A 27,884-nucleotide genomic window follows, 5' to 3' on the forward strand; every position below is an offset into this window, starting at 1 on the left:
GCATTGAGGCTATAATTTCTTTTAGTAATCTTTTTACTGAACCTCATTGTATTAATTTTGCATATGTTTTAATGAATATGATAAAAATCCCATATTGCAAAAAAATCGCCCAATCTATGCAACAATATTAGCTTCAACTGCTTAATGTGGTATCATTAGATATGTATTTTGAAGCCATAAATACAAATATTTTAAGAGGTTGCTACTGTTTTAGCCCTGGGACAAGCCTTGCTTTCCTTATATTCTGCCACGTGTGAAACTAAAAAAGAAGCTTGTTCTCCAGACGTGTGTATGCACACAATTTATGTAGGCACATCGCACTTTGCAGGTATGCTGTCCTCCTCCCATCCAGTATTTCAGTTTTTGTGGTGTTGCCTGTGGACTTCTGTGTGCTCAAAGAGTGAAAAAAGTTTATACGCTTCACAGAAATACGTCAGCTGTGTACAACCGTAAGGAATCAAAACTTACTTTTCATACTCTCTTAGAAAGTGCTGATGACTGATCTATGCTATTAGATATGCGAATAATTCTTTCTTCTCAAACAAGGAGAACGCTGTGTTTTTCCTCACAAAATACTATTTCAAAACTTTCAACCACTCTAGGTAGTAATTATAGTAACTTAATACTCAGCAGAGATTAAAAAACAAGATTAGAACTGGCTGGAATGTTTTCAGCTTGCAAAAAGCTCCCTGACATGTACGGTGTTATACATCACGATGAATATGGCCAACCTCGCCACATGATTTTGGCTAAAAAATATTTTTTGGATCGGGGTGTGCCACTACTGCTGCCCCTGGATTCTGCAGCTCAGCAGTAAGAGGGCTCCTCTACATAGGAAGAATCTGGTTACTGCTGCTTTACTCGCATAATGGGATTTGAAACCACATTTCTTGTTAGCATTTCCTAGCTACCAGGCTGCATAGAGTATTTTCTTTTGGCAGCTTGTGAATGTATCCTTCCTTCAGTTCCTTTGCTTTTCTCAGAGCTGCACTTCTGAATTTGACCACAAAATATGTCTGTGTTGCTTACGTGAATGCAGTATTAAATGGAGTTACTTCAGAAATGAATTTGGATTGCTGTGTCTGTAGCCATTGGACCTACTCCCATTAAATGTCTCCTGTGAAGTGCTAAGTGCTTTAAAATCCCACTGGGAATTACAAGCTTGAACTGCCTATGAGGATGGACAAACAAAAAAACAGAAAGCTGCTTGTTTATTACATCATTCAAGTGACTATGAACTGCTTAGAGACAAGTAAAGTGATAAAAATTATGCAGTGCTAAGCTTGGTGCTTTTTATATATATATATATATATACACACACACACACACACACACACACACACACACACACACACACTTAGATACCTAAGTATTATTTATGATGCTTGCAATATGGCAAAACAGCAGAATGCTTGAGGGCAATGGCAGTATCTTTTGCTGTCACCTGCCTGATGTACTGTGAAAAATACCATGGGATTGTGAAAAATAGGTTAGCAATTCAGTTACAATGGAGTGTCATTTTATATTTTCCCTTAGGTGGAATAGGGATAATAGGAAGAGGAAGATGCACAGTTTCTGTGGCTGGAATTTATAAGATAAAGTATCCTATTTCATTTAATGTGAAAGGGATTTAGGTGTCTAGTTTCTTCAGTTGGTGTTTTTTTTCCTGAAAATCCTAGCTCATATTTCATTGTTTTTTTCTTCTTTATGAATGAGGTTACAAAACCTCAAAGTTTAGAGAAGACTTGTTAATCAGAAACCATTTGTGTTTGTATTAAGTCAGTGATTGGTATAACCACTTTATGGATGGTTTACAAGCCGTCCGTAATCAACAAATAGTTTGCTCTGATTGTGCTAGTGGTCTTCTGATTGATATCAGCTGTCCCAGAGGAAAGGAGTCCAGGGTTCAGGACAGCCACATCAGCCTGAAATAATCCTGATTCACTAGACACATTCTGTGTAAATTTGGCTAAGTCCTGTGATTTCGCTGTGATGATAATACGTCACTGGGGTAGATGAGATTACAGTAAATAGAAGTTAGATATGCACTCAGATTTTGAAATAATGGGCTCCCTGGTGATACCCAAGATAGCCTGGGGATGTGTGAAACTATCAAAAAGGAAGGAGTTTCTTATGATTATTTGCTTGCTGCAAAATACAGTTTGTTTTGATGTCTTCGTTGCTATGAGAAAAATGTTATTGGAGAAGCTTTGTCACGCAGTGCCTTGGCTCAACTAACAAAGTCCAAAGTATCTGACTTATGCAGACAGCCAGCCAACATGTAATAGTATTCCAACTGCTAATCTTCTTCTTATACCAGGGTAAGGTGGGAATGTGTATCTTCAGAACTGATATTTGTAACTGATATGGCCCTTGTGCTTACAGAATGGACTCAATGCTCTGCACCTGGCTGCTAAAGAAGGGCATGTGGGACTGGTACAAGAATTGTTGGAAAGAGGGTCAGCTGTGGATTCTGCCACTAAGGTAATTTATACATGTCTCTTAAGTTTATTCACAAAAGAAAAAGTGAAATAAATGGGAGAAATTTAGAAAAAAAAATAGAAGTACAAAATAAAATAATAAGATAAATACCCCATCGGTATTTAAAATGTTTCTTCTAATATGGTCTGTAAGCCTACGTTATTTGCTGAGGCTCATCAATAGTAAATTAAGAGGGAAAGATTATTGTTTATGCAATCTGTTCACAGGGAGAGCATTAAAAAGTTTTAGCGATGCCAAATATTTCATTATTTCCAATGACAGTTCCCCATTACAGCGAGAGTGAATATAGCTCAAAATAGTAGACATTTTCAAATCTGCAAAAATTGGTAAGTGATTGTATCATACCCAGAGCCCTTTCACTCAGGGACACAATGGAAAAACCCTACAGAATAATACATTTTGCCTTCCCGTATTCCACACACAGGCACACACGAGGATGTCTGAAACATTCAGGCAGTACGTTACTTGTCCATTCGTGGTAGATTCTTTGTGATGGGCTAGCTTTGTCAGCTGGACTGATGTAGTGGTTGGCTCCTAGTATCTTCGCTCAGCCCAGGGTGGGGCTGGGGAAATGGAGGTTGTGGTCAGCCCCAGCAGTCCTCCTTTTAGTTCTGGAGTTGGTGGCTGCTGCTCTGTTCTCTAGGCAGACTGGCTGGGCCCAGCCTTCGTGTTCAGTACCCACCTCTCTGTTCCTGCAACTCCGTTCTGTGAGGCCTGATGCCTGGGATCTCCCTCAAGGTTAACGCTTGGTCCTCAGCTCAAAGAGCTTCTTGCTCCACTTGTGGTTTCTATTACTGATGAGAAAATGAGGTTCTCTCCTTCAAAAATTCACCCCGCAGTGAAGCTATTGGTAGAACCACCGGCTTCCAGGTGGGACTTTGGAATTTTGTTTTGTTTTTATGAGTCTTTAGGCACCTGGCCTTGATTGTTTAATAAAGCCCTTTTAGATAGTGTTCCTGGGGTTGAGAGACTGGCCTGAAAAAATGGAAGCCTCTTACAAAAGCAGTGGTCTCACTGCTGCTCTTTGTGAGAGATGGTTTTAATGGAGCACTTCATCTACATTTTCCTGACCTATCTGCAACCCATCCAAAGGTCAAGAAGGACTCTTGTCAGTGTCATGTTGCTTCTTGTACTAATCAAAAATGGTCATTTGTGAATATGAGCAGTTCCTCCCTTTTTTTTGCATATGCTTCTCTTGTGTTTATAGACAAGTAATTAAGAACTTACAAAAATATGCATTTTAGTTTTATGGCAATTAAAGAAGAGGGAAAAATTTTTTCTTCCACATTTAAAGAGTAGTGTTTGCTCCTTAATACTCAGATTTTCTTTATAAGTCTTGTACTAGGAAATTTCACTTTGCATGTGATATACAGCTTGAATTTTAGGACTCCTAGATTTCTGCTACTTTCTACAGGGCATGATATCTGGAGCTGAAGCTCGTGTTAAATTTTACATAGAACTTTGTTCCATGCCCCAATCAAATTCCAAAATCTCACTCAAAAGTTACATTGGGTTATTAGTATTACACAACAACTCAAGGAATCTTCGTTGCTGCAATTATCAACTCTATCCCGTAGGACGTTTGTAGAACCTCAAGGAACCGTAAGGTAAAACGGTACTCAAAAAATGAAGGCCTGTATGCTGAGTATTATAAAGAACTGCTGGTTGAAGTGATTTGTAAAGAAAAATAACATCTCTCTTCCCTCCCCCCCCCCCCAACAGAAAGGGAATACAGCCCTGCACATTGCATCCTTAGCAGGACAGGCTGAAGTTGTCAAAGTTCTGGTTAAGGAAGGAGCCAATATCAATGCACAATCTCAGGTATGATGCTATTTTCACTTCTCTCTTCTTGTTTGGCGAGGTTTTATAAAATAGATCTCAGAGGTTAGGCAGTAATTCCAAACCTTTTCTTTAATGCCAGCCCTGACAAATCAGTCAAATTAAGGCTTAGATGACATTTGCTGATGTGTAAGTAAAGTAAAAATAAATGACAAATTGAAACCATTATGTACTATTTGTGTGATATGTAAGCTTGCGTTGTTATTGATTGAAATCTCTAAGAATACCTTTTCCTAGTAGGCTTTAATAAATTGGTAGTTTCAAAAATTCTGTTTAGAAATGTTACATGATATGTTTGTCTTGAATTTGATGAGTGTTAAGAAAATTTATCAAAGATTTGATTTATAAAATTGCTTTTCATGGTTATTTGATGGTTTTAAAATTTGCAGACAACTTACTATAGGGTTCTAAACTCATTCTTCATGTGATCAGAAAGAATTTACATCAAAGGGTGGAATGTACATTTGATCTTGGGGAATTCACCTTGTCCTGGCAGGCAAACCAACTGTAAAAAGAGCTTCTTTATTTCTGTTGACATGAAGCTTGTCTGTTCTTTCAAAATGTACCAGAGAACTTGGTGGTGATGTTGCAAAGACTGACCGATGGCCAATGCTGGAAGAGAATCTTCTCTCCCCAGTTTGGGCAAGGCTGTAGTGACAGCTGTCTCCCTGCCATGATTTCAGACCTGTAAAGAACATGGGCTAGATTCGCAGTGAACAACAGACTGCTTTCAGAGCTAACTGCCCCCATCTCCTCTGCCCTCCCAAGTAGACACACCTATTAGCACCATATAGCAATCTACCACATTATGACTGCATGTATTGGAGTTACGCGCTTTATTTCCTCTGTTTAGGATTAGAAAGAATTTATCAAATAAATTATTTGGTTACTGTTTGTGAATGCTACATTCTTAACTGTGGCAACTGTCTGTAGCTATGGAGAACTGAGCAGATGGTATAGATGAGGATCTACTATATGATAAAGAAACTGCCATCTTTATTCAAACAAGGTCTTTCTGAAGCATTTAGTCAGCTTGTGACATCCTCAGAAGTAAATCAAGCTAACTAACACTATTCTTATTGAATCTGGGTGCATCATTTGATGACCACAAATACCATTTGCACAGTAATGGTATAAACTAAGACAATGAAAAAAACAAGTCATGCTTCAGGGGTAGATTTGTTTCAGATTAAATTTTCCTGGCACTTACTGTTTGTGGGCAATATAATGGGCTTTTAGCTCATTTTTTCTGGGATACATGAGCAGAACAAGAAAAGAGTGATCTGATTAAACAGGGCAGCTAGAAACTACCTTGACAGAAGAGAATTTCAGGAAGCATAGCTGGGCCTGTGTGAGATGCTTTTCTCAGCCCTGTTCTGCAGAGTATTCCCTAATCACTAGGAACACAGCCAAGCTTGTGAAAGGATGTGTCCATCCCAAATCTGACTAGCTTAACATCTTCCTTGCTTAGACCTGAGAAGCTGGGTTTTTTTGCTGTTTGATGCCACAAATACATGGTAGGCAATGTAAACTAAATAGAAGGCCACAAATATATGATGGGCAAGATGAAGTAAATAGAGGGCACTAGATGAACCAGTAGAATGAACCAACTACAGAATGAACAGGTGTGTCTATGCCATTTCTATATTTTAAGACAGAGAAATGGAAAAGATATTTAAACTGCCTTGAGTCCAAGATTTCTTTTTCATATTATATTTTCTGCCTCAAAGCCTGTGCTAAAGAGCGCTCTCAGGACAACTGATGGTCTCTCTGACGGTTACTCCCCATGCTCTACTTCCATTTTATTTAAGCTAAGGAATACTGTAATTCCATTGCTCAAAAATTTAGCAAACACCTTTCATAACGTTCTAATTGGATAATTTCTGCATACGGTTTTCAGCATCTTCATGTGTATAAGAAGATAAAGTGATGTCTTTAATGTTAGGGTTTTGACAGTGGTAAGAGAAATCAGCATAAAAATGTTACTTTCATGAAGCATTATCCCTCAAAAAGTCTTCATGAAGGCTTTTCCTTATGTTGGAAGAAGAAATAATGTTTTCTAAGTACGAAAAAAATCCTGACAGAATCAGAAATTGTTTTCACTATAATTATTTTATCTGCTATTCTAGTTTTAAACGTATTTATTGTTAGCACCGAATGTTCTGTGCACTGTGCAGAGGCCTGTTAACAGGCATTTGCTCCTTGAATAGTCATCCAAGTGGAATTGACTCAGCAGATAACAACACATAGATTCAGAAGATGACAATGGGCAACCTGGCATAAGGTCTTTCATCCTGTCCATGGAAATCTGTATTTACATGGTAGGAGTTAAAGCATTCAGAATAATGGGGGAGAGATGCTGTGTTACCAAGATATTCAACAAAACATCTGCAAGTGAGGATGATTTTAGACATAAGAGAATGTAATCTGAAGAGAAACCCCAAAGACAGATGTAGACTTGACATTAATCAAGAAAGATGAAATGTAGGACTTTGATTAGTGTTTATAAATTAATTATATTTTAATAAATAAAGGATCATAGTATTTAAAGTAAATCAGTCATTCTGTTTTACGTAACACAGGTTCTTTGCCCGCCACTGCAAAATTGTAGAGTCCCTGGCAGTGTATTACCATCACTGGTAGTCCATTATTTTTTTCCTTCCCTGGAGAAGTGTGTGCAGAGGACTCATATCTGTGTAGTAGCAGGGTTATATGCAAAGCCATGACAAGGATCGGCTGTCTGCTCTGTGCATGCAGGCGTTTTGTGACGTTCTGCGACACTGCTTTGCTCAAGGCAGTGGGGTTTAAATGGGAGCCAGTCCCCCAGCTGCCTCTACACCTAAACACTCTTGGGAATATCCCTTAGCAGCACCACACATGCAAGCTCGGCAAAAAGGGTCTTCCATGGCTGGTTATGTAATTTCTAACTCAACCCCACCTTGCTGTCCCAATTCTTGCCTGCATCTGCTAATCTCTTCTAGAGGGTCTTAGTCCCTATTTGCTTCATCCAGGCCGTCTTGCTCTAGGCTCTGGCACCAGCTCAGACCGGCAGAGACCATGTAGGTTTTGATGAAACTCCTGGTTCAGATTTTTGCCGTGTTTCTGGATGAATATAATGCACATTGCTGACACTTCAGTTCTTGTTGTCTAACCAGTTCACCTTCTAGCTGCTGGTGGATGTTGTAAATTGCTGTAGAGGGCCTGTACAAGTAAGATATCATCTGATGGAAGGATTGTTTTCACTTTCTGTCCTTCTGTCTTTTTCCTGAAGAGAGAGAGAGAATAGCTGCTTGAGCAGCTAAAGTCTGGATAGCCAAATAGTTCCTCCATTGCTTGCCACGGAGATCTGCACAGCAGCTGCTGCTGCCATGCAGGAACAACAGGCTAAGGTGGACCACAGGAGCCTTCTCAAGCTCTCTTTCCCAATAGACAGTTTCTGTGTCAAGCTTTTCTGGCCTGGTCTTTCGGCCTCTGCTCCTGCCTGGTAGCAGTCTGGCTTTCTGTGACAACAGGCTGGAGTCAAAGGCTCTTGCTGCTGCTTGTGAGGGGTAGTTTCAGATGGAAGGTGGGCCCTTCTCAGGGACCATTCTGTCATGTTCTTTTCTGGACAGAACATTGTCAATAACACAACAGTAAACAATAGTGCACTGAGAAGGAAATGAACTACCTAGAGCTTTCTTCTTTCTGGTAAGCATTGAATGAGCTTGGGTAATATCTCTGTTCAGCACTTTAAATACTCTTTGTGTGTGTGCACATGTTTTCATGTAGCTAGGGTATGACTTTGAATATGACTGAACTGATATTGCCTAGATAATGGGTGGAAAGGATGTATTGTAGTGGTCAAGGTTCTGAACAGACTCCTGAAAGCTCGATTCTGATTTACCAGAGACTTTCCATGAGATTATGGAAAAGTCTTTTAATCTCTATGCCCTGTGAATAGAATAAGGATAATAAATACTGCCTTTCTACTCAAGATTGCATTGATATGCTCAAGAATGACGTGCATCACAGACAATAAATAAATAAGGAAAAAAACAGGAAAAAATAGAAACTTCAAAGTTAATAGAGAATAGATGATTTATGATAAAAAAGATTAAAAAACAAGCATACTTTACAGCTGGTGGGAAAAGAAAAATATAAAGTTATAGAGAAAAAGAAAAAGAGAATGACTGAAGAGAATGTGCTTGAATACTCGATTACTACATTTTCTGTCAGGAAATATGTCACAGATGAAAAGACAAAGTGAAAAAAATCTTACCAGGAAAGGGGTTAATTAAGATTAAAATGGACAAAAATACAAAATTAAAGGTAAACTTGGAGAAAAAAGTAAGGAATTATGACTGAAATGCTCAGTTTCTCTTTCTTATATTTTATCTCAGTTCCATTTTTAAAAATAGATGTTACATTGTCACTCTTAAATCTTTAAGAAACAGTTGCTGATATTGAGGGTGTATTACATCCTCTCCTTGGTATCTCTGTTATTTCACACTATTTTTTTCTGGCCCCTGCTAAATACCATTCAGTGGTAGTGATCTAATGCCAGTGAAGTAACTCAGGTTGCTCCACAACTTCCTCTTTAAAGAACTCAGTATCTGTCAAGGTCATTCTCATTTCCAGTGATAAGAACTTGCTGTGGTGATAAAAATTACTTCACTGATTATAGACTGATAGGTAAAAGATCTCAATTCCAATTTGTTCAACTTAGTGTTTTCCTTTTCTTTTTCAGTTAAATTGCATAAAACCTTTATCAAAACTTACCAAAAACAACATCTGAAACACTACACTGATTTCCAGTTCCTTAGGCCAATGAAATAACAGAATTATCTCAGAAAATGCTATTAAAAATTTGTAGCCACAGAGATTACAAAACCCATCTGTGCTATCTGAGGCTATTAAGTATTCAAGGACTTTGATTTTATGGATTTTGTTTTTTTATTAATGTACTTTGCTTTGCCCTTCAGTTTTCTGTTGGTCTTTCAGAACTGTTATTTTGTTCATCTTCCTATCTTTTTAAAAATGTGTTCCTTTCTAGCTAATACGTCATCACTGTTATTTTTAGAGAAGTAATTTCTATTTTGATACAAAGCCTAATTGCGCAGTGATTACTAATTGAATGACTCCACTTTCACCTGCATGCATATCATTTGAGAGCTGACATCTTCCTTGAGTATATTTCAGGCAAATACTGAAATGAGGACAAACCCAGAAATGGCCAGAGAGATCTGGAAATTACTGCTCCTTTTGGGCATATCTCCACCTAAAATTCAACAAGTCTGCAATTATTTGGGTCAGTTAGAGTTGCCTTTTGCATGGTGCTACAAATACTACTGGAGAAAATACATTTATATGATGAATATCTATAAAACATCCACCTGGTTGATTCTGCTTGTGGTTGAGCAAGCAGTTCTAGATAAGCTTCATCAAATCACAGATCCATTGTAGTTGCAATTTCTCTTCTTGATCTGACCATATTTTCTTTATGTTCAGATCTGATCATGCTGCAGTCACTGAGAATATAAAACCTTGTCTAGTGACTAGATGGTACAAACTATAATGTACCATGGGTAACCACAGATTTACTGTGACTTTTTCAAATATGTTTAATCCATACTACTCCTTTGAGCTTTGATTATACTTCCTTGAAGAGCAGAACAAGGTCATCCCATGGTATGATGTGACCTTTTGCAATATGTATTCCCTTGTGCTGGTGATCCTCTAGGTACTTCTGAATTTCAGTGGTGAATTCCGAAAAAGTGCTTAGGGGCCCTGGAAATGTTTCATTGTCCAGAAACAGGTAAGTGTCATTGGTTGCTCATCACACGCACACACTTTCACCCAGCCCATTGGTTTCCTTCTTGCACAGCTGGATCATTTACTTACCTCCAAACCTGTTTTGAATTATTGCTTGTACATTAGAACAGGAATTCTTTTCTCTAATCTCTCTCTCAATGAATGTCTACTTTTGTGGCATATTCATTGGCATCAGTTCTGATGCCAGTTCTTGATCGTCTTCCCAGGTGGACGAGGCATCACCCGTTTTAGTCAGTCCAACCCTTTCACTTGAAAAATTAAGTTTGTCTGCTATTAATTTCTCTTGAAGTCCAATTGTATCATCTGACTCATGTAGAGGGGTCAGAGATGTCTGACAGCTAGAATGTTAGTCTGCCAAATGCGACAATAGCCTTACTGCAGTACTCTTGATAAGTAAGTCTGTCTGTAGGCTATCCCTTACTGCAGTAAAAATGATATATTCTGACCACACACATGTTATGGAATGGATACATCCTGACCTTCATCCATTCCAAGCAAGGTTAAAAAGGTTAGCCAAATAAAGAGTTGTATCTCATAATATGATATCTAAAATGAAGAACTTAGACTTGATAAATATCAAGTAATTGAGGTAGAAATAGCTGAAAAATTAAAGCCAAAAAGAGGAAGTATGGTTCACTCTTGTTCAGTAACTGTATGGGAATTACCATATCTTGGAGCCCATTGTTTAAGAAAGAAATGCTTCCCTTCAGTTTTAAAATTTCTGCAGTTGAGTTTAGAAGCAAATGAGTTCCCTAAGCCGCTAAGGTTGTGCTTTCACCAGTGCTTCCCTTGGGGGCCCTCACAAAAGGAGGAGCCTGCCTTTTAATCATCTGATTATTTAAAGTGACCCAGATACTGAAAGCAAGGATTAAACAAATCAGTCCTCCCCTCAGCTGATCTCGTTATTTAAAAGCACTCTGGTTTTCTTTCCTCTATATCCTCCTTTAAGCTCATTGCAAACACATTAGCCAAGAAGTATTTTCATTTACCTTTGTCCCTATTGTGGTGCCACTTCCTGTTTCAAAAAGTAGGAGATGCTGCTATCACGACCGCTGGAGTATTTTTAGCTATACTGTTCACGAGGTTAAAGGAATCCTTAAGAGCAGCACAAAATATTCAGCCTCAATATACTTTCCCAAACATGAATGATAAGAGAGCTTTTTGAATGCCTGTATTCAGTGTTCCTACCAAAGTAGAGGGAAGATTTAGATGATTGTTGGAGAAGTGATGGGCTTGTCTGTCTCAGGATGTGTCAGGATTTACTTTACCACAGATTGCTCTTCCTATGCTTTGTAAAGATACTCTTACCTTCAGAATGAACCGTATTTTGCTGAATATTTCATACCCCACTATGACAAATGGTTTTAATTCCACCAGATGGGCATTCTGCTTTAATATCAGCACAGTCAGATTCTAAGTTGGTGTATATCAAGATAAGTCCTTTAGTTGCATTTCATCATTGTTAATGTAATAAAGGATCAGGCCCATTATCTCTTCATTGGAGAAAAAAAAAAGAAATTCCTTCTGGAGGATTCAATGGATTTTGAGAGATCTAACCAAAGGTAATATATTAAGTTTCAGCTGCCTGTCTCTTATAGTAAGCATGAACATAAGATAATGATTGTTGATATCACATGGGTAACTTCCAGTTCCCGAAATCATACAGTTAAAGGAAAAAAACTCATGAGGATGCCCAGTTTATGATGTCATCTACAGAAGAAGCAGCATGGTGATCTAGAAATGTGGGACCAGTTGGCTTTCTCTCAAAGGATCTTTTTTCTTTTCTTTTTCTTGGGTCTTTTGCCTCTCATCCTTTCACTGTACACTTCCAAGAAGAGACTGGCTGTATCTTTTCTATAACCACCCAGTAGGTAGTTGAAGGCAGTAGTTTGATCCCCCTTCTCCAGGCTGCACAAAACCCTGGTTCTCCCAGCCTTTCCCCATATGTCAGATGCTCTAACCCCTTTACTCATCTTGGTGGCCCTCCACTGGACTTGCTCCAGTTTGTTCACGGATTCCTTGGGGGAAGCCCAGAACTGGACATGGTACTCTGGATGCAGTTTTACAAGTGCTGAATAGAGGAGAATAAGCACTTCCTTCAACCGGCTGCTATATTTATTCCTGTTCAGGATTAGCTAGAGAATTTATTATATATAAGATCAAAATATGGCAGTCTGGCCCTTCCTACTTTATAAGCTGGTATTCTTTAGCTCTGCATTGTGCCTGGAGTGGTGATATTCTTGAGGCAACCTTTCCTTCCAAAAGAGGCAGGGAAATGAATCTTCTTTATTCTACCTAAGAGTATCAGGATCCATCTTAGAACACCATAAAGCAGTGACATGATATCAAATATGTTTTGGTGCTATATCACAATGCAGTTTGCACCTCTTCAGACTACAGACATCACTGCATCAGACTCTGGTTGGATCACATTTTCAAGATTTTCTAGACAGACAAGAGAAATAGTAATGTTTTGCTTGTAATGCAGTAACGCTTGTCTGTAGAAAAAGCTGCCAGCAATGTTCAGTTTTACTTAAATGACCATTTTTATTATAACACCTAAATTTTGTTTTGATGGCTTTTAATTAGTAGATTCCAGTGATCCAAAGCAAGATAATATCAGATCTTGTAATACATGTGTCTTAAGCAACACGAACTGAAAACAAACTTAAAATATTCACAACATATGTCTTAGTCTATTTTGTTGATTTACAGTCATCCCTGTTGGTTTAAGTGCTATAGCAGGGTCTAATATTAATGGTGCAGGTCAGAATTTGAAGAGTTCAGTTTAAAGAAATTGTGTTTTTTTGCATAAACTTTAAGAGCCTGGAATAAAACAATGTATCAATCTGAAGATAAGGGTTTACCAGACCAACATGCCACATATCACCCTACTTTACTGATGCAAACTGAAACAATGATAAACAAGAAATGGAAATGTTATTAGCATGTATTTATGAGAGTGTAGATATAGCTGAGTCACAACCAAATAAATACAAACATTTCATATATAATATTAGTGTTTATTTTTTATATAATATTCATATATTTATATAATATAATGTTTACATAATACTATATAATATTATATAGTATTAGTGAAAACACATAATATATGTGTTTTCTTCCATTAAGCCCTCCACTATAAGCATAAAATAAATTGTTTTCAGTATTGTTTTCACTTCACCATGGATGGAAGGCAAAACCCCAAATGCTATGCTGGGACATTGTCCAGAATTCATATGCCAGACTCTGCCTGGACTAAGCTTTTGGGCACTAAATTATGCCCAATATCAAGGTCATGTTTTCTTTTGCAGGACTAATTTATTCTCTTCCCCTTATTCTCCATCAGCACAGTTTTGATTACAGGTTCATTCTTTGTAAAAATGACATATTTTTCAAGGCACAGAACATCTTCATGTCTGCCTGGCTCTGTTTCAGACTCTGTTGTTACTTTGCTGTTCTTGAGAAAATCGTGATATTTGAAGCTGCTAAAATAGTATCTTTGTGCTCTTTAAATTTGACATATAAGCTAGAAAGTGACTTACAGTAAAATACACTTCCCAGGAGAAGGGTTCTTGCATCTGAAAGGCAAAAGGTGTCATATAAATAGGGTTGCCTGAACCTGAACCGCAGCTGGGGTTCTGCATGATGTCTCATGAATGAACTTAGTTGGCTGATCATAAACCCAGACAGCATCATTTATCCATAGATGTTATAGTGCAGTAGTGTAAGTATAGAGTGGAAAGTGTTCATGCCATTTATATTACTAGAGAATTAGTGAGACAGCTGAAGGTGTAGTATTACTTTCTATATAGCCTCCTGTGTCACTGCATAATTATTCTTTTTTAACAAATTAGTTTCACGATCTACCATCTTAAGTAAATAGCATTTTATTGTTTTTTTTTGTTTATTTGGCCCAGTAATTTGCAATCACCAGCCTCACTAAATCCAGTAATCTTAGCCTTTTTCTTGTACATTTTTCTGAGCTTTAATCTTTACATTCTATGGGACTCAGGCCACAGAACCTGCCTACGTGAATGAGTGTAAGGATTGTTGCCTGAGCAATTAGCTAATGCTGCCTAGGGAATTTTACTGTAGGTCAGAATCCAGCAGCTCTCCTGTTCCCGAACAGATGCACCAGTTTACACGGAATAATTCTAGGCTCGCAAACTCGAACATCTAATCTGTGTGTCATCCTATTTACTAGCACTTTCTGGTTTTATGTTATGAAAGGAAAAGATACCCCAGGAAAATGAATATATACTGTTGTGCTGTGTTCTGCTTGTTTTGAAACACTGGGAAAGCAGTCTAGTCAGGAAACATAAGTTTTTATCATTGTTAATGGATATTCTTTAAGAAATAGTATTCCACAGTGCTTTAGCAAGTTTTATTTGGAAAACCACCCATCTACAGTATATAATTTAGCTGGTAGTTGATGAATCCAAAAGATGTTTTTACTAAATGCAGCTCTCATAAGATGGGCTCTAGACAAAACAAAACCTCCCTCTGTGAAAGGGTATCAGCATCACAACAGTGCAGTCAGAGGGTGCAGGAGGACAAGAGGTGAACCAAGCACACTTTCCTCACCAGTCTCGCAGGTCTGAGCCAGATATGAAGCTGAAACAAATTCCTGCTGTCAGAACAAGGAAAGAACTTTGAATCAAATTATGCTTCTCAAAGGCATAATTTGTTTTTTGCACTGGTCTTGGTTCAGCACACTTCTTGTGGTGGTAGTAGAATCAAACTCCCTGCTAAGGCAATCAAGTAAAACATATAGCCAAACATCGAAGCATTTTCTGAGCATGGCAATGGCACATTTTACACAAATAGATCTTTGAATGCTTTATCATAAAAAGAGAAAATCAAGCAATATGTGGGTAGTACATGTTGCACCTCAGCAGCACTGATCTGAATGCTCTGTAGGTACTACAGGCTCACTGGAGAAAAAATGTGCAGTAGTTCTAGAGGAGTTTTAGTTGTTTGGAACTTGTGAAAGCCTGCTTCATCACCTCAGTTTAAATATAGGTGTTTAGTTTCAGAAAATCAAATTGAAAACTTTTTAAAAAAACTGTATATATTATTATACTGTTAATCCATGCTTAAAGCTCCAGTTCTGACAGTAAACATTTTTGGTGACCTTATATTCATATTAAGTTGTAGATCTAATAGAGGGTAATTTCCTTCATCCACCTTTACATTCTCAATTTCATGTTTCTCAAACAGTAAGCTGAGAGAGATGGGCTCCTGATTCAAATATTCCAAATCATTCTCTGGAGAAGCCTCTCTTTGTCTGGACTATAAAGCAAAAATAGACTCCTTAGGCACCTTAAGTTTGTCAATTTAAAATTAAATGGTGTGAATTTCCCTTGAGTGTATCTTCAAAAATTCAACGACTACATATTTGCTTAAATATAAATACACATGCGCTAGTCCAAATAATTCCAAGATTTATTTTTTTCTTGAGTGAGAATATGGATTAAATGGTTGTTTTATGGAAAATGTATTTTAATGGAAAAGAAGTAAGAATGTGAGTAAGTGGTAAAGTTACTGCTATATCACACTTACAGATTTTGATGTAAGCTAGCAAAAAACTAGAAAGTTTTGAAGGTTAAAGTAGGTCCCTTAATTCACCCTTTTAGGCAGAGAATCTCTCTTGCTAAGATAAATCCTCTTATAAACGGTTTATTTTTAGACAGGCTGAAGATAATGCTCTGAGCATAATGCACAACAAATTTCTCAGAATTCTGATATTGTTGATTCTTTCATGAAGCCTTTTGCTAACAATTTCCTGGCAGTATTCAAGATCTATTTTTTAATTTAGTTTATAGTGTTGCATTTGTTACTTACATACTTCATTGATTAAAATCTATTAATTGCTTGAATTGTTAGAGGGGAAAATAGCCTTTGCTGGAGAGGTTATTTCCTCTCCTGTGGAGGTTAATGGAGACTGGGATAAAGAGAAGCAGCTAAAGGTGGAGGTAGAGCTACCTTCTTCTATGTGCTAAGGTGGGGTATGGATGTCAGTGGTCTAGGCTAATGTCTGTGGAAGAATGGGGAAACCAGGAAGTTGGAATGTAAGTCACGGAATAATGATATAACTCAGGAAGTTACGTTTTTGTTGGTGAAGTCAAGCTACACTTTGAAGGGTAGAAAAAGCCTGACACAGTTACTGAACTTAAAGGCCCCAGCAATGATATTACGGCGTAAAAGGCTATGTTAACACATGAACATAAATCAGAAGATCTTACTATCTACTTGTGTTATTTCATGAGCAATCTAAGCCCGTCTCATCCTTGTCTCATTCCTGTCTCATCCTTAGTGCTAGTGTCTGCTGGTTTTTGGGACTGGATTAGCTGAAATTCTAACAAGAGTAGTAAGAGAAGGAGGCATAGTAAGAAAGGTAGAGTGACTTTCAGAAAGACCTCTGTCAGGTTAGTTTAAGTGCCAGGTCCTATTAAGGAAACTCTAGAGTAATCAGAAAGAAACTGACTTTTTATATGGACAGTATTTTGTGCACAGAATCTTCTCTGAATGTTGCTTAGAAATACAGTTATGGAAGTATAATAAAGTTTTTTGTTCTACTGAAAAAGCCTAACTACTTTGGTTTTCAGTTGTGACCATGACTAAATAACTTTTTGTTACCTTAACATCAAGCAAAATTGGGAAAAAGAGGCCCATGAAAACCCCATGCAATAAAATAGAGAGGCAGAGGAGACAACTGGTCTGGCTTGGGCAGTCTGCTGATTGTGTTGATCCTCTGATTGGTAATTACATCCTGAAGAGTAATCACAAATAAGTATTTGCTGTATGTAAACAATTGCATTAGATGTCAGCCGTCTTGTCTTCCTTGGTAATCTCAGTGATCTTCTAATACAGTCTTAAACAGTTCCTGAAGGCTTTTAAAGTAAAATAGATATGTTCATTTGAATTTACAACATGAGATTTTTCGTTATAGGAGAATTTGGTAACTCTGATGCATCATCTGAAAGGAGGCATACTCAGGAAAGAGATAATACATTTTTGTTTTCTCCGTTTTCCTCATTAGCATGTGTATAGCTATATATGGGTGTAGGTATATGGATATTAAAGGCTATGCCTTCATGGGCTGGTGTGGGCAGGCTGGTTGATTCAAGTGGACTGGGTACTAATCACTCAGAGTTTGGAGGATGTATAGTTCTGATCATTGGTACTGCATGCAAGGAATATGGTTCCTTGAAAGCCTGCTGTAAAATAAGGTTAAACCAAGCTATATAACAGTTTGTTTGGTTTTCTAAGTGCTCTAATAATCCCTCTGCTTTTTAAAATTGTGTTCTTCATTAGGGCTTGGGCAAGATTTAATGATACGCATTCTGAGTCATATAAAGACTCGCCAATTTGCATTGATAGCTTGAAGAAGCATTGAGAGCTACTCATTTTCTCCAATTAGCAAGTAAATCAGTGAATGTAATAGAAAAAATGGAGTATGAAATACACTCTATTTATTTAGTGTTATTTCCTCATAACAACTTTGTATTATAGCAGTAAATAGCTTGCAGTATACATTTGTGAGGATAATGAAATCTGAGTGCTCTGTCCTCAGTACAAGTACTCTGATGAAATCATTGTCTGAAAGTGGATGCCATATATCATTACGAAATTAATTTCTATTTTTACAGATAATGCACAAAATCTAAATGTACAGACAGTACATAAAACAGAGCTAGGCTTTCAAAAAAAGCAAAATAAAGTGCATTTCTCATATTCCATGTCACCTTTGTATACCACAGTTGGTATTTTTGGTCTAATTCTGAACTGTGTTTATACAGTATGGGGGTCATAATCTGGAGGAAAAATTATCGAAATAAAGTTTTGATTTTTTTTTCCTCCTAAGGCTCAATAACCCCACTGTATCCCAATTAACATACTACAAGAAGGAGGGGAGAGGTCAGTCTTTGCAACGTATCTGTGGAGAATCATTAACCAGAATGTCTTGAATTCAGTAGAAAACACCTTGAGCTAGTTAAACAAAAGTCTAGGGAAAATTTGCTTTCTTCAATCTGTAGAAGTCAAGGATCTAGAGCTCTGAAGTATCTGTAGAAGCAGAACAGAGAAAACAGGTATTGGTATAGGTCTTTGAAACTAAAAGATGAGGAGTTGGGAAGGGGACCTCAGAGTCAAGAAGTAAAAGGAAGGAAGGGAAGGATATACTTTTGTTGTGGACATTTCTCTTTAACTGTGGGACTGGCTGAGGAAGAAGGAAAATTGCTGTATAGGTGACACACACACGTCATGGCTTGTCGGAGAAACTGCATGCAGGATGAGAGGAGGCAGGAATGTCCTGGCATCCAGCAGACAAATGAGAAGGAAGAGCTCCAGCAGGGCCAACAGGTAATCCCACTGTGTAGCGCACTGCCAAGGAGAGCTGTAATATTGGGAATCCTAAAATAGGAGTCTCTGGCCAAGAACCAGAAGTGCTGAGGTCAGGAAGATTTCAGTTAGAATCTCTGAAACCAGTTATTCACTGAGAAAGCAAAATTGACCCTGCCAGGGGAAAATTCAAGCTTGACCTTGCCAGGGGAGAAATTCAGGGGAAACTTTTCAGTATTTTTGGTGTAGTCATTTCTTCATACAGAAATCAGCATTCCATTGCAATTTCTAAAATAAGCCAGCTTTTAGGAAAATATGTACAATAGTTTAAAACTATAAACAAAGCTTGAAGGAGAAGAAGGCTATGATTTTATGTGTAAGAATTACCCTACCTACAATTGCTGTAGTTGCAACTATGATTATATCACACCAAGAGGGTTTCCTTGATGTGATGGAAACTCTCAGGATCAGTCTCAGGATCGTATGGAAATGCATTTAGTACATCTTGGTACTAAATGTTCATAAGTCATATACATATTGCTTATGGTCTCCTAATCCAGGATTTATTGTCCTGATCCTATTCCAGAACTAGGGACTTGAGTTGATTAAAAAAAAATCTTCTAAGCTTTTGAGTAAATTGATTTACTCTGGCTTGAAAATTCTCATATTCCACCCATTTCTATTAGTGTGCGTGATCCTAGTATTCAGCCATATAATATTCAATACTAGAAGGATTTTACAAATGGCACGTAATAGCCATTAAAAAAACCCGCTATGTTAGATTTCAATATTAAAATACCAGTCAAGGATGTGGAAAATTACCATTAGTTATACCTAATACGTTGCTACTTTGTTTCTTTCCAGGATGGGAAGGAAAACTGAAATAGTGAGCCAACTCTGTTACCTGCATTTTTTTCTGTGCTATTCTGTCTAAATACAAGAGAAAACAAACCAATCTGTTCATAATTCCTACTGCCAGCTCACTCCCTCAGCTAGGCAATCCTCTTTCTTCTGCACCTTCCTAATTATAACCTGTCTTTCATTTTATGTTGGAATGAAATCTGTTAACTATCGCCCCCCATTAAAGAGTGTCTCAGGAGCAGCCAGAAGAATAGCATACACCCAGATTCACTGGCCTCCCAGCCCCAAAGTGGCCATGGAAGAGGCTGACTGGTTTGCCTTCAAGTTTGTTGCCTAGTTTTAGCAGTGATTCGGAGGGAGGGGAGCTGTCCATCAAAATCTGATGCAGATTTACTTAACTGTTAAGAGGCTTTTCTCGATGCCTAACCTGGACTTCCTTTGCTATCACTTATGCCCAGTACTATTTTTCTGAATCATCACGAACATGTAGAACAGATCATTCCCCTCCTCTTTGGAGACACCTGTTACATATTTGAAGATTGTTGTCTTGTTTACCTTCAATTTTCTTTTCTTTAGGCTAAGCAACACCGATGACTGCAATGTTTTCTCAAAGAAGTGGGGCTATATTTATTTTTACATCCCTGTGCAGTGGTTGTCTTTATTGCAACAGAATGACCTCACTGGCCCTTCAGTAGACTACTATGACCTTCTTCTCTAACTAGTTATTCCCTATTTGTACAGTTTGTTACTCCTGACAAAGGGTAGAAACTGGCATTTGTCCTTACGGAATTACATTTGTGGCCCATTTCTCCAAGCTTAATAGGAACCTTTCACATTATGATCCTATTTTGTGGTGTACTTGCAGACCAACCTTGTTCATGCTGTCTGTAAGAGTAATAAGAGCACTCAGGTCTATCATCTAAGTCATTACTGAGAATTTTGAATAATACCTGACAAAGGCAGAGCCCTGTGCAGCTCTGCTCAAAATACAACCATTTTGGCAGTGAACCATTGTTGACAGTTCTCTAGGTGCAATTTTTTAATCATATGTCCCCAAGATTGTTCATGGAAATGCTAGAACATTATGCAACGTAGAATTAAAAGCCTTGCTAAAGCCAACATATGACATCTATTGCCTGAGCAATCTACATTTGGAAGTGCAGAGGGGAATTGTGAAGACATAATTCTACAATCGTATGTTTTATCTAGTGACTGAAAAATTAGATTTTCATTAGGAAATTATTGAAAAGTTTCCATGGCAAGTTTGCTAGAAAGAATAATATTGGCTTCTGTGAAACAAGGCTCAGAATATCACAATATTTGCATCAATTCTAATTGTTGGTGTAAACGCACAAGCTTGTGACAGCATGCAACATTAAAAAAAAAAAAAAAGCATTGTTGAAGTCTGGTTTATGGTCTATGTTCTAGGTGAGTGTGCCATTCAAGGACAGAAGAATTTTTTCAGAAATCTGGATGATTACGTCATTTTACATTACACTGTAATTTACGGAGTAAATAAGAAATGTCTAGGGCCTTTTCAACAACCCTAAAAGTATTCAGAAGAAAGTTATTAATCAGCGATAGCTCACTTTCATGGCTTTCGTTCATAAGGATTTTGCAGCTATTGTTTGCATTTAAATTATTTTAAAGGGAAGAAAGGGCTTATGTTTCTAATAATTTGCCTGTAGTTTGATTAAATTGGAGGGATTTTTTTTTTTTAATTACTGTATTATGCAGGGCAGATTCTTTTAAGGACTTTAGGACATTATAAAGAATGTTTATAGTTAAATGATAGACTAACTTTTACTGTATGGTCAGAAATGCAGTCATTACTTTGCAAGGTTGATTTCCTTATGTGTGATGATTTGTAATGTATTATGTATTACAAAATTTTATGTAGTATGTTAAACCTTTGTCATCTCTACTCAGCTTGCCTTGAGGTATGGACTTTGTGGTCTTCAGGGAATGATGTCTTTGGTTAAGTAAATGGAATAAAGGGAGAAGACTCCAGCTTTCCTGTCAGCGTTCATAAAACTTTACTGCCAGCTTTACATTCCCTGAGCCATTATCAGAGAGAAATAACTCTCTTAATATTGTTGCCCGAAAATACGTGTCAGAAGAGAATGAGTGTGAAAGCAGATATAGTTTTGTGAGTTTAAAAGATATTAAACATTACCACATTAAATTAGAAAATGCTAATTTTTTCTACTTATATAATTCAACATTTCAGTTTTAAAAAAGGCATAAATGCATTTTTAGCTGTATATTTATTTGGGATTTGTTAATATTAGTATATTCTATTTCTTCATTACAATTTTTTCTCATGCGTTCTTCCCAGAATGGCTTCACTCCTTTATATATGGCAGCTCAAGAGAATCATATTGAAGTGGTGAAATATCTCCTGGAAAATGGAGCCAACCAAAGCACAGCTACTGAGGTGAAGTATACTGGTTTTTTGGTTTTGTTTTGGGGTTTTTTTGCAGGTCACTTAAAGTCAGAAGATTTTCAAACTGAATATTTTGAGAATTTTCACTGGTTCATGTCACTGAATTGTATTTATGAATCTTCCACACACGGAAGACAAGGATGAACTGTTATGAAAGTTATGAAAAGTCAAGGGATGAAATCCTGCCTCATTCATTTAACAGCAAAACTTCCAGTGAGCTCAGCGTTCTCACCTTCAGTTCGTGCCTGTTTCCTCTATCAGCTTTCCAGAAAATTTTCTGAAAAGTAAATGAATCTTTGAAGGGAGGACCCTAGAACTGCAGAAATTATAGGAGGGCAAGGTTGGCCCACTGAAATGGTATTGCTGGGGGGATGGCCTGAAGAGTGGATCATAAGCCAGGTGAAGAGGTACATATTTTGTTTGAACAGACTTATGTCTCTGGCAGGTCCCATGAAAACTCAAGCATCTAGGAATGCCTTCACTTGAGCAACAGCGCTAAATTTGTCTGTGCTGCTTTTTGTTTTGCATAGTAACATCTGGGCAAAAATCGGTGAATAGAATATTATGGCATGTCTCTCCTGTGTAGAGAGTCTGCACTTGCCTGTGTAGAGGGGTCTTCAGGGAAGATAGTCTGGAGGCTTGCTTCAGCCTCTTCCTCAGCCACCTGAAAAGTGCATGGACCATAATGTGCATTCCATAATTAGAACTATGAGGGCCATGTCAAAAAGTGTATGTGTGTGTATAGTGTAAAATGGTATAAAACCAATTAGTATTGATAAGGAATAGCAAAACAACTTAGTTGTTGACAAGCTTCCTTTTAGATCTGATCTTGAGATTTTAGCCAAGTTCAGAATATTCACTATACAGAGTGAAAGGGTGAGAAACAAGCAAGTATTGAGGAAAGTAGGTTTTCTGCTGGTCCTGGGTTCACAGAACCATTCAGGTTGAAAGGGGCCTTGGGAGGTCTCTTACTCCAACCTCCTGCTCTTGTTTCCCTAAGTGTGGAGCAATGAGAGCTTGTACCTTGGTGACCAACTTTAAGACTCTGATTCTGAGGCTTGTCTGTGACTTCAAGAATCGCCTATGAATATTCATTATTTTCTGTGGTTAATGTAATTTGGAAATCAAATGTCTAACAAGGATCACATCAATGAACTCACCTAGCAATGTGCTGCTTTCTCTGCAGACAGTTTATTTCTACCCCCAAACCACATGGACATAAATATGCAAAAGGATGGTATTCGTTGCTAGGTTCTGAGCTTAACTGCAGTGCTGTAAACCTATAGTAACTTCAGTCCAAGCAGCACAGATGCCAACGTAACAGTGACCAGAATCCGTCTCAAGAGAAACTGAATCATGAGAACTTCCTTTTGCAAATGAGAGGATTTCAGGGCTATGGGGATAACTCATAGATGATAAAGGCTGTGCTTGTTCTATTTCCTTTTGTTCTGCTTCTGCCAAATGTTCTTTTATTCTAGGGAACTAGTGAACAGGCTCTGTACTGTAAAGTGCTGGCTTCTTGTGTGTTCTGTGGATATGCATTATTAAACAGTACTCTTTACCCTTCCTTAGTCTGTACAGAAACTCACCCATTCTGGATTACTTTCATGAACAGATGAATTTGAAATGATGGTTTATTTTTGCTTGCTTTCCTTTTCTTTAAACTGAACTCTCGGTGTTAACAGCTGCTTTACTGTCCCTTCTTTCAATGGATACTGTACCATTTGATGACAGCTCTTAAAATAATCCTCCTGTGGCCTGCATAGATGGAGATCATGTTACTGTTGCAGCTTTCTGAAGCATGAAATCCTGTGCAATTGCCAGGCAACTTGGCAGAAACATATCCCGGTGATTCGGTTGCAATGCAACTTTGGATCCCCAAGACCCAAGTCCAGCTACAGCTCTTAGTCACCTGCTTGCAGTTGTTCACTGAACAACTTTTATTGGCTGTGATCAGGTGCACTGGGTATTCATTCATTAGTTTACAGGAACTGTGAAGCTGATACGGTTATAACTAATGTGGTCTCTCCTTGAACATAAACATCCAGACAGCCCTGGAACTCATAGTATATTCTGATTAGAAAAAAAAGGAGTGGGGGAGTGGAGGGAAGAAGAAAAGCCAACTGCCCCCTACTCTAAACCCAAGTCCAGATCCATTTTCTGACATCAGAAAGGTCAGTGCTTACTTTTGTGACCTGAAAATTAAAGCTTGACTATGCCCTTATTTCTCAACTAGCTAAGTTTTGAGTTCAGATGTTACTCGGGTGGTGATCCCACTGAAACACACGGAGAAGGACGTTCTGTTTGGCATCAAAGATTGCCTGTTCTCATGGCAGGGATGGGGGAAGTGAAATGCCTTCTCAGGGCACCTGTTAGCCATGCTCTCTATGTGTAATAGGAGAGGGAATGCAGAAAGCGTTGTGTGCTTTTAGAGTAGGATGGAAGATAAAGTGGTGCAGATCAAATAGTTCTTGGTTTTGAAGATACGAAACTAGCACCGCCTTTGGATGTATTTTATGTTTCCTCTCACTCTTATATACATATATGTATAAAATGAGAATAAGGTTGAGCTCAGTTTCACATGTCCTCTAATCCAGGATTTGTTCTCATGTTTCCAGAGGCAAAAGGCAAGTGCATTAAGCTATTTCAACACCTAATGTAGCCCCAATCTGAGAATTATCTTTACAATTCAGCTGTTTCATCAGCTGTTCACCCCTTTTTAATTCACTGTACAGAATTTAATCTCTATTACAGAAAGAAACTATGGTAGTATAGCTATTACAGCACACCTACCCACAGTTCTGTGCAAAAGGGAGCGAATGTTATTAGATTACTAAGGGGAAAGATCCCTTTGGCAAGACTGGGCAATTCCTCAAATGTTTGTCTCAACATATGTTGTCTCTCATTCCTTCCTAACTTGTCTTTTGTTATTTTATCATCTTTCCATTTTCCTATTCTCAATCAGTTTCTTATCTTTCCTGTGTCTTTACACTGTGTCCAAGTCGGTCTGCTCACTTTCTGGCTATAGTCATCTCTCTAGTTGTTCCTTCTGACCTCGATGCAGAATGCCTTGTTTTATTCCCTTCCCTTTTCATTTTGTTATTATTCACCATGCCTCCTGGTCACAGACTCAAGAACTCTGGTCTTCATGCTTTATCTGCCCTCCAATCTAAGATGTAGTTGCAGCACCTATACACAGTGCTTGAGATAGATTTAGTTTGTAGTCAGATTAACAGATATGTGAGTAGGTAGTACTTCAGATGAGATAGCAAGTTGTGATCATGCGACACGTTTTTGCATTGGCAATCCAGGGCACATGTGGAGGAGCAAGAATTTTTGAAAATAAGTTAAAAACAAAGCTAAAGATATGAATGAAAAATAGATTTTTCTGATTTGTTTTTCCAGAAGGTGCAAATATTGTAATGTTTTGCTGCTTAGAATTAGAATAAATTAATAAACATCATCTGCCTTTCTTGAGTCATAGTTCATGTCTAACTTAGAATGGGAAACAGCAGTAAATGTATCTGACGATATGCTTTCTTCTCCCAGAGATGTAAGATATTCACTAACAGGAACCCTCTACATTTTTCAGAATTACCCTATTCAATGCTCACCAGTCCTTGCCAAAATGTTGCTTAAAATATGCTTTGTGGTCTGTTTTAAGATGAGAAGTAATTGATAGAGATACTCTAGAACAATCCATTGCCTGTACTTGACATAAAGGAGATAACTTTGAAGGCAAAAAGCATGCTTCTGAAATGTTTGAAGTTGTATCTGGGAGGATAAAATGCTGTGCCTCTGATGTCGTTTCATTGGAGACTGTGGTGCAGAGGTAGAAAACAGCTGGTAACGTGCTTATCAAATTTCTCTGCGTGAGCAGTGCTGTGGTACTCGGCGAAGCTATATATTATTCAGCTTACTGAGTACGTTTTGCTTTTCTCTCTACCAGGATGGCTTCACTCCGTTAGCTGTTGCACTGCAGCAAGGACACAATCAGGCGGTGGCCATCCTCCTGGAAAATGACACCAAGGGCAAAGTGAGATTACCAGCTCTGCATATTGCCGCTAGAAAAGATGATACCAAATCAGCAGCGCTCTTGCTTCAGAATGACCATAATGCCGATGTGCAGTCCAAGGTAACATGATGCTGTCTTCAAGGTAACAGGGTAGTCATGTGGCTGAGTGCCTATGGGCAGCAAACTTTACTTCCTTCATCTTAAAGTAACAGTTAAAGGGAATTTCTTCTGTGGGGAGAGATAAGTTGCCAGACCAGTATCACCAATAATATATCGACTTTTGCAGTGTTTAGCTACCTAATAGTTTAAAACTCTACATTTCTTTGTTTTGTTTATACCTCCCATTTCTTTGGTAACCAGCTTTCTCTCATTATTTATGAACCAGAAGAAACAAAAATGGAAGCAGAATCACTGCTTCCCTATTAAATAGGATACTGGTTTATTGCCCATGGGAATGTAGCTTATATTTAATGTTACTGCATGCTTGAATGGCTTTTCCCATAATAACAGCATAACTCATTTCAACAAGCAACTTAGTTCCTCATTTTATGGCCAGTCTGTAATATCTTTCCTCTTTTTCCCAAAACATGCTGCATCAGATGATGGTGAATAGGACGACTGAGGTACCGAGATCAAAAATTTTTAATTACTCTTTCTGTTATTTATAGTTATTTTCTCTTCTCTCTGGCAATTTTTCTTTATTATTTAGCACTAAAAGTAAAGTTATGACTCTTTTTTAATACATAGCAATTTGTGACTCAGCAAACATATTTTTATTCATCCCTTGGTTTATAATTTCTTTTTATTTGTGAGCATCACTATTGAAGTAAACTTCAAGAATTGACATTCAGTTTAAAGAAGTCTAAAGCAAGTAATGGAGTTAAGGGAATAGAGGTATTTTTCTGATACAGTTAAATTAATTATGAAAATGCACTCACTTTGCATAACTACATTAAGGCGTCTGGCTTAGCCAGAATCATGGTAAAATTCATTTTCCTTGTATTACAGTAAAAAATATAATTGAATCTGTCAAGGTGAAAACTTGTTCAGAGCATCTGTTTATTTTTACTGTTCTTACTACAGTCTTTTCAGTGAAGTTTTCAATAGTCCTTAAGGGATAGCATATAATCAGAATTTACCTTTTTCTTTTGAAAAAAGAATTATTTCCAGGAATGCAGTCATTACGTTGTATATTTGAGTGCCTGTTTTTAAATAACAATAGAGTTTGCCTGTTAGAGGAAGGCATGGCTTTTGCCCACAGTGGCACGCGTGAACGTGCTCAGGCTTGATGTGTGAACACAGGAGCAAGCTGCCGGGAGGCAGCCGGTGAGGTGACGTGAAAGGGCGGCAGCTTCTCTCTGGCATCTGCCTGCATACATGTTCTTGGCTTGCTGTAGATGTGAAGCAGTTTACCTCTCCTTCACGCAGCATTAAATTACCTCTAAGTACCTTGCCTTTGTCACAAGGTAAATACGTGTCTGTGAAAAGTTAGTTGTTAATGCAACAGAAATTCACTCTCTAGTTTACCACACTATAGTATTTATGCATCTATAACCTCGCTAGACATTTTCCTGGTAATTTACCACAGCAGCAAGGCCATGAATTTAATGAATGTTTCATTCTACTTTGACCTGGATCATCTGTGGGCTGACATGGAAGTAAATGGAATTAGGTTAAAATAATGGGCTGATTGCTGTATCTTTTGGGAATAAAGTTGCTTTCAGAGTGCAACATCTGCCTACATTTCTTTATTCCATGAGCAGTTTAAAATGCTGATCCATACACTGACAGAAATGAAACCTAGCTCACAATATGGTATGTACCAGAAGTATTTGTCTTTCCCATAACTAAGATTGTTAGATTTGATTAAATCAGTGTAAAGCTCTTCAGGAAAACCTCCAAAACAAGGTCCTTTCTACCTGAGTTACTTACAAGACTAAAAGCTGGCTCTCTGTCCTAGTTTCTGAAAAGTTAATCTTTTTTATGTTGCTGTCAAGCGTCTTGTGCCAAAGCAGGTTTCACCTTCAAGTGTTCAAGTGGCAATAATTAAATTGTTTTTTT

The 27,884-nt window shown here is 37.8% G+C and overlaps 1 protein-coding gene across 1 annotated transcript in view; it reads left to right on the top strand.

Annotated features, from left to right (window-relative positions):
- The window catches only part of ANK2 (ankyrin 2), a 181,939-nt gene that overhangs the window by 25,539 nt on the left and 128,516 nt on the right, over positions 1 to 27,884 (top strand). Inside the window, exons 3-7 of the mRNA XM_067297629.1 lie at positions 2,386 to 2,484; positions 4,225 to 4,323; positions 21,701 to 21,799; positions 25,758 to 25,943; positions 26,423 to 26,446. Of these exons, the coding sequence (XP_067153730.1) occupies positions 2,386 to 2,484; positions 4,225 to 4,323; positions 21,701 to 21,799; positions 25,758 to 25,943; positions 26,423 to 26,446 (507 nt within the window). The remainder of the gene's footprint in view (positions 1 to 2,385; positions 2,485 to 4,224; positions 4,324 to 21,700; positions 21,800 to 25,757; positions 25,944 to 26,422; positions 26,447 to 27,884) is intronic.

Source organism: Apteryx mantelli, chromosome 5 (assembly GCF_036417845.1).
Source record: "Apteryx mantelli isolate bAptMan1 chromosome 5, bAptMan1.hap1, whole genome shotgun sequence".
In the NCBI taxonomy this organism is placed as follows: domain Eukaryota; kingdom Metazoa; phylum Chordata; class Aves; order Apterygiformes; family Apterygidae; genus Apteryx; species Apteryx mantelli.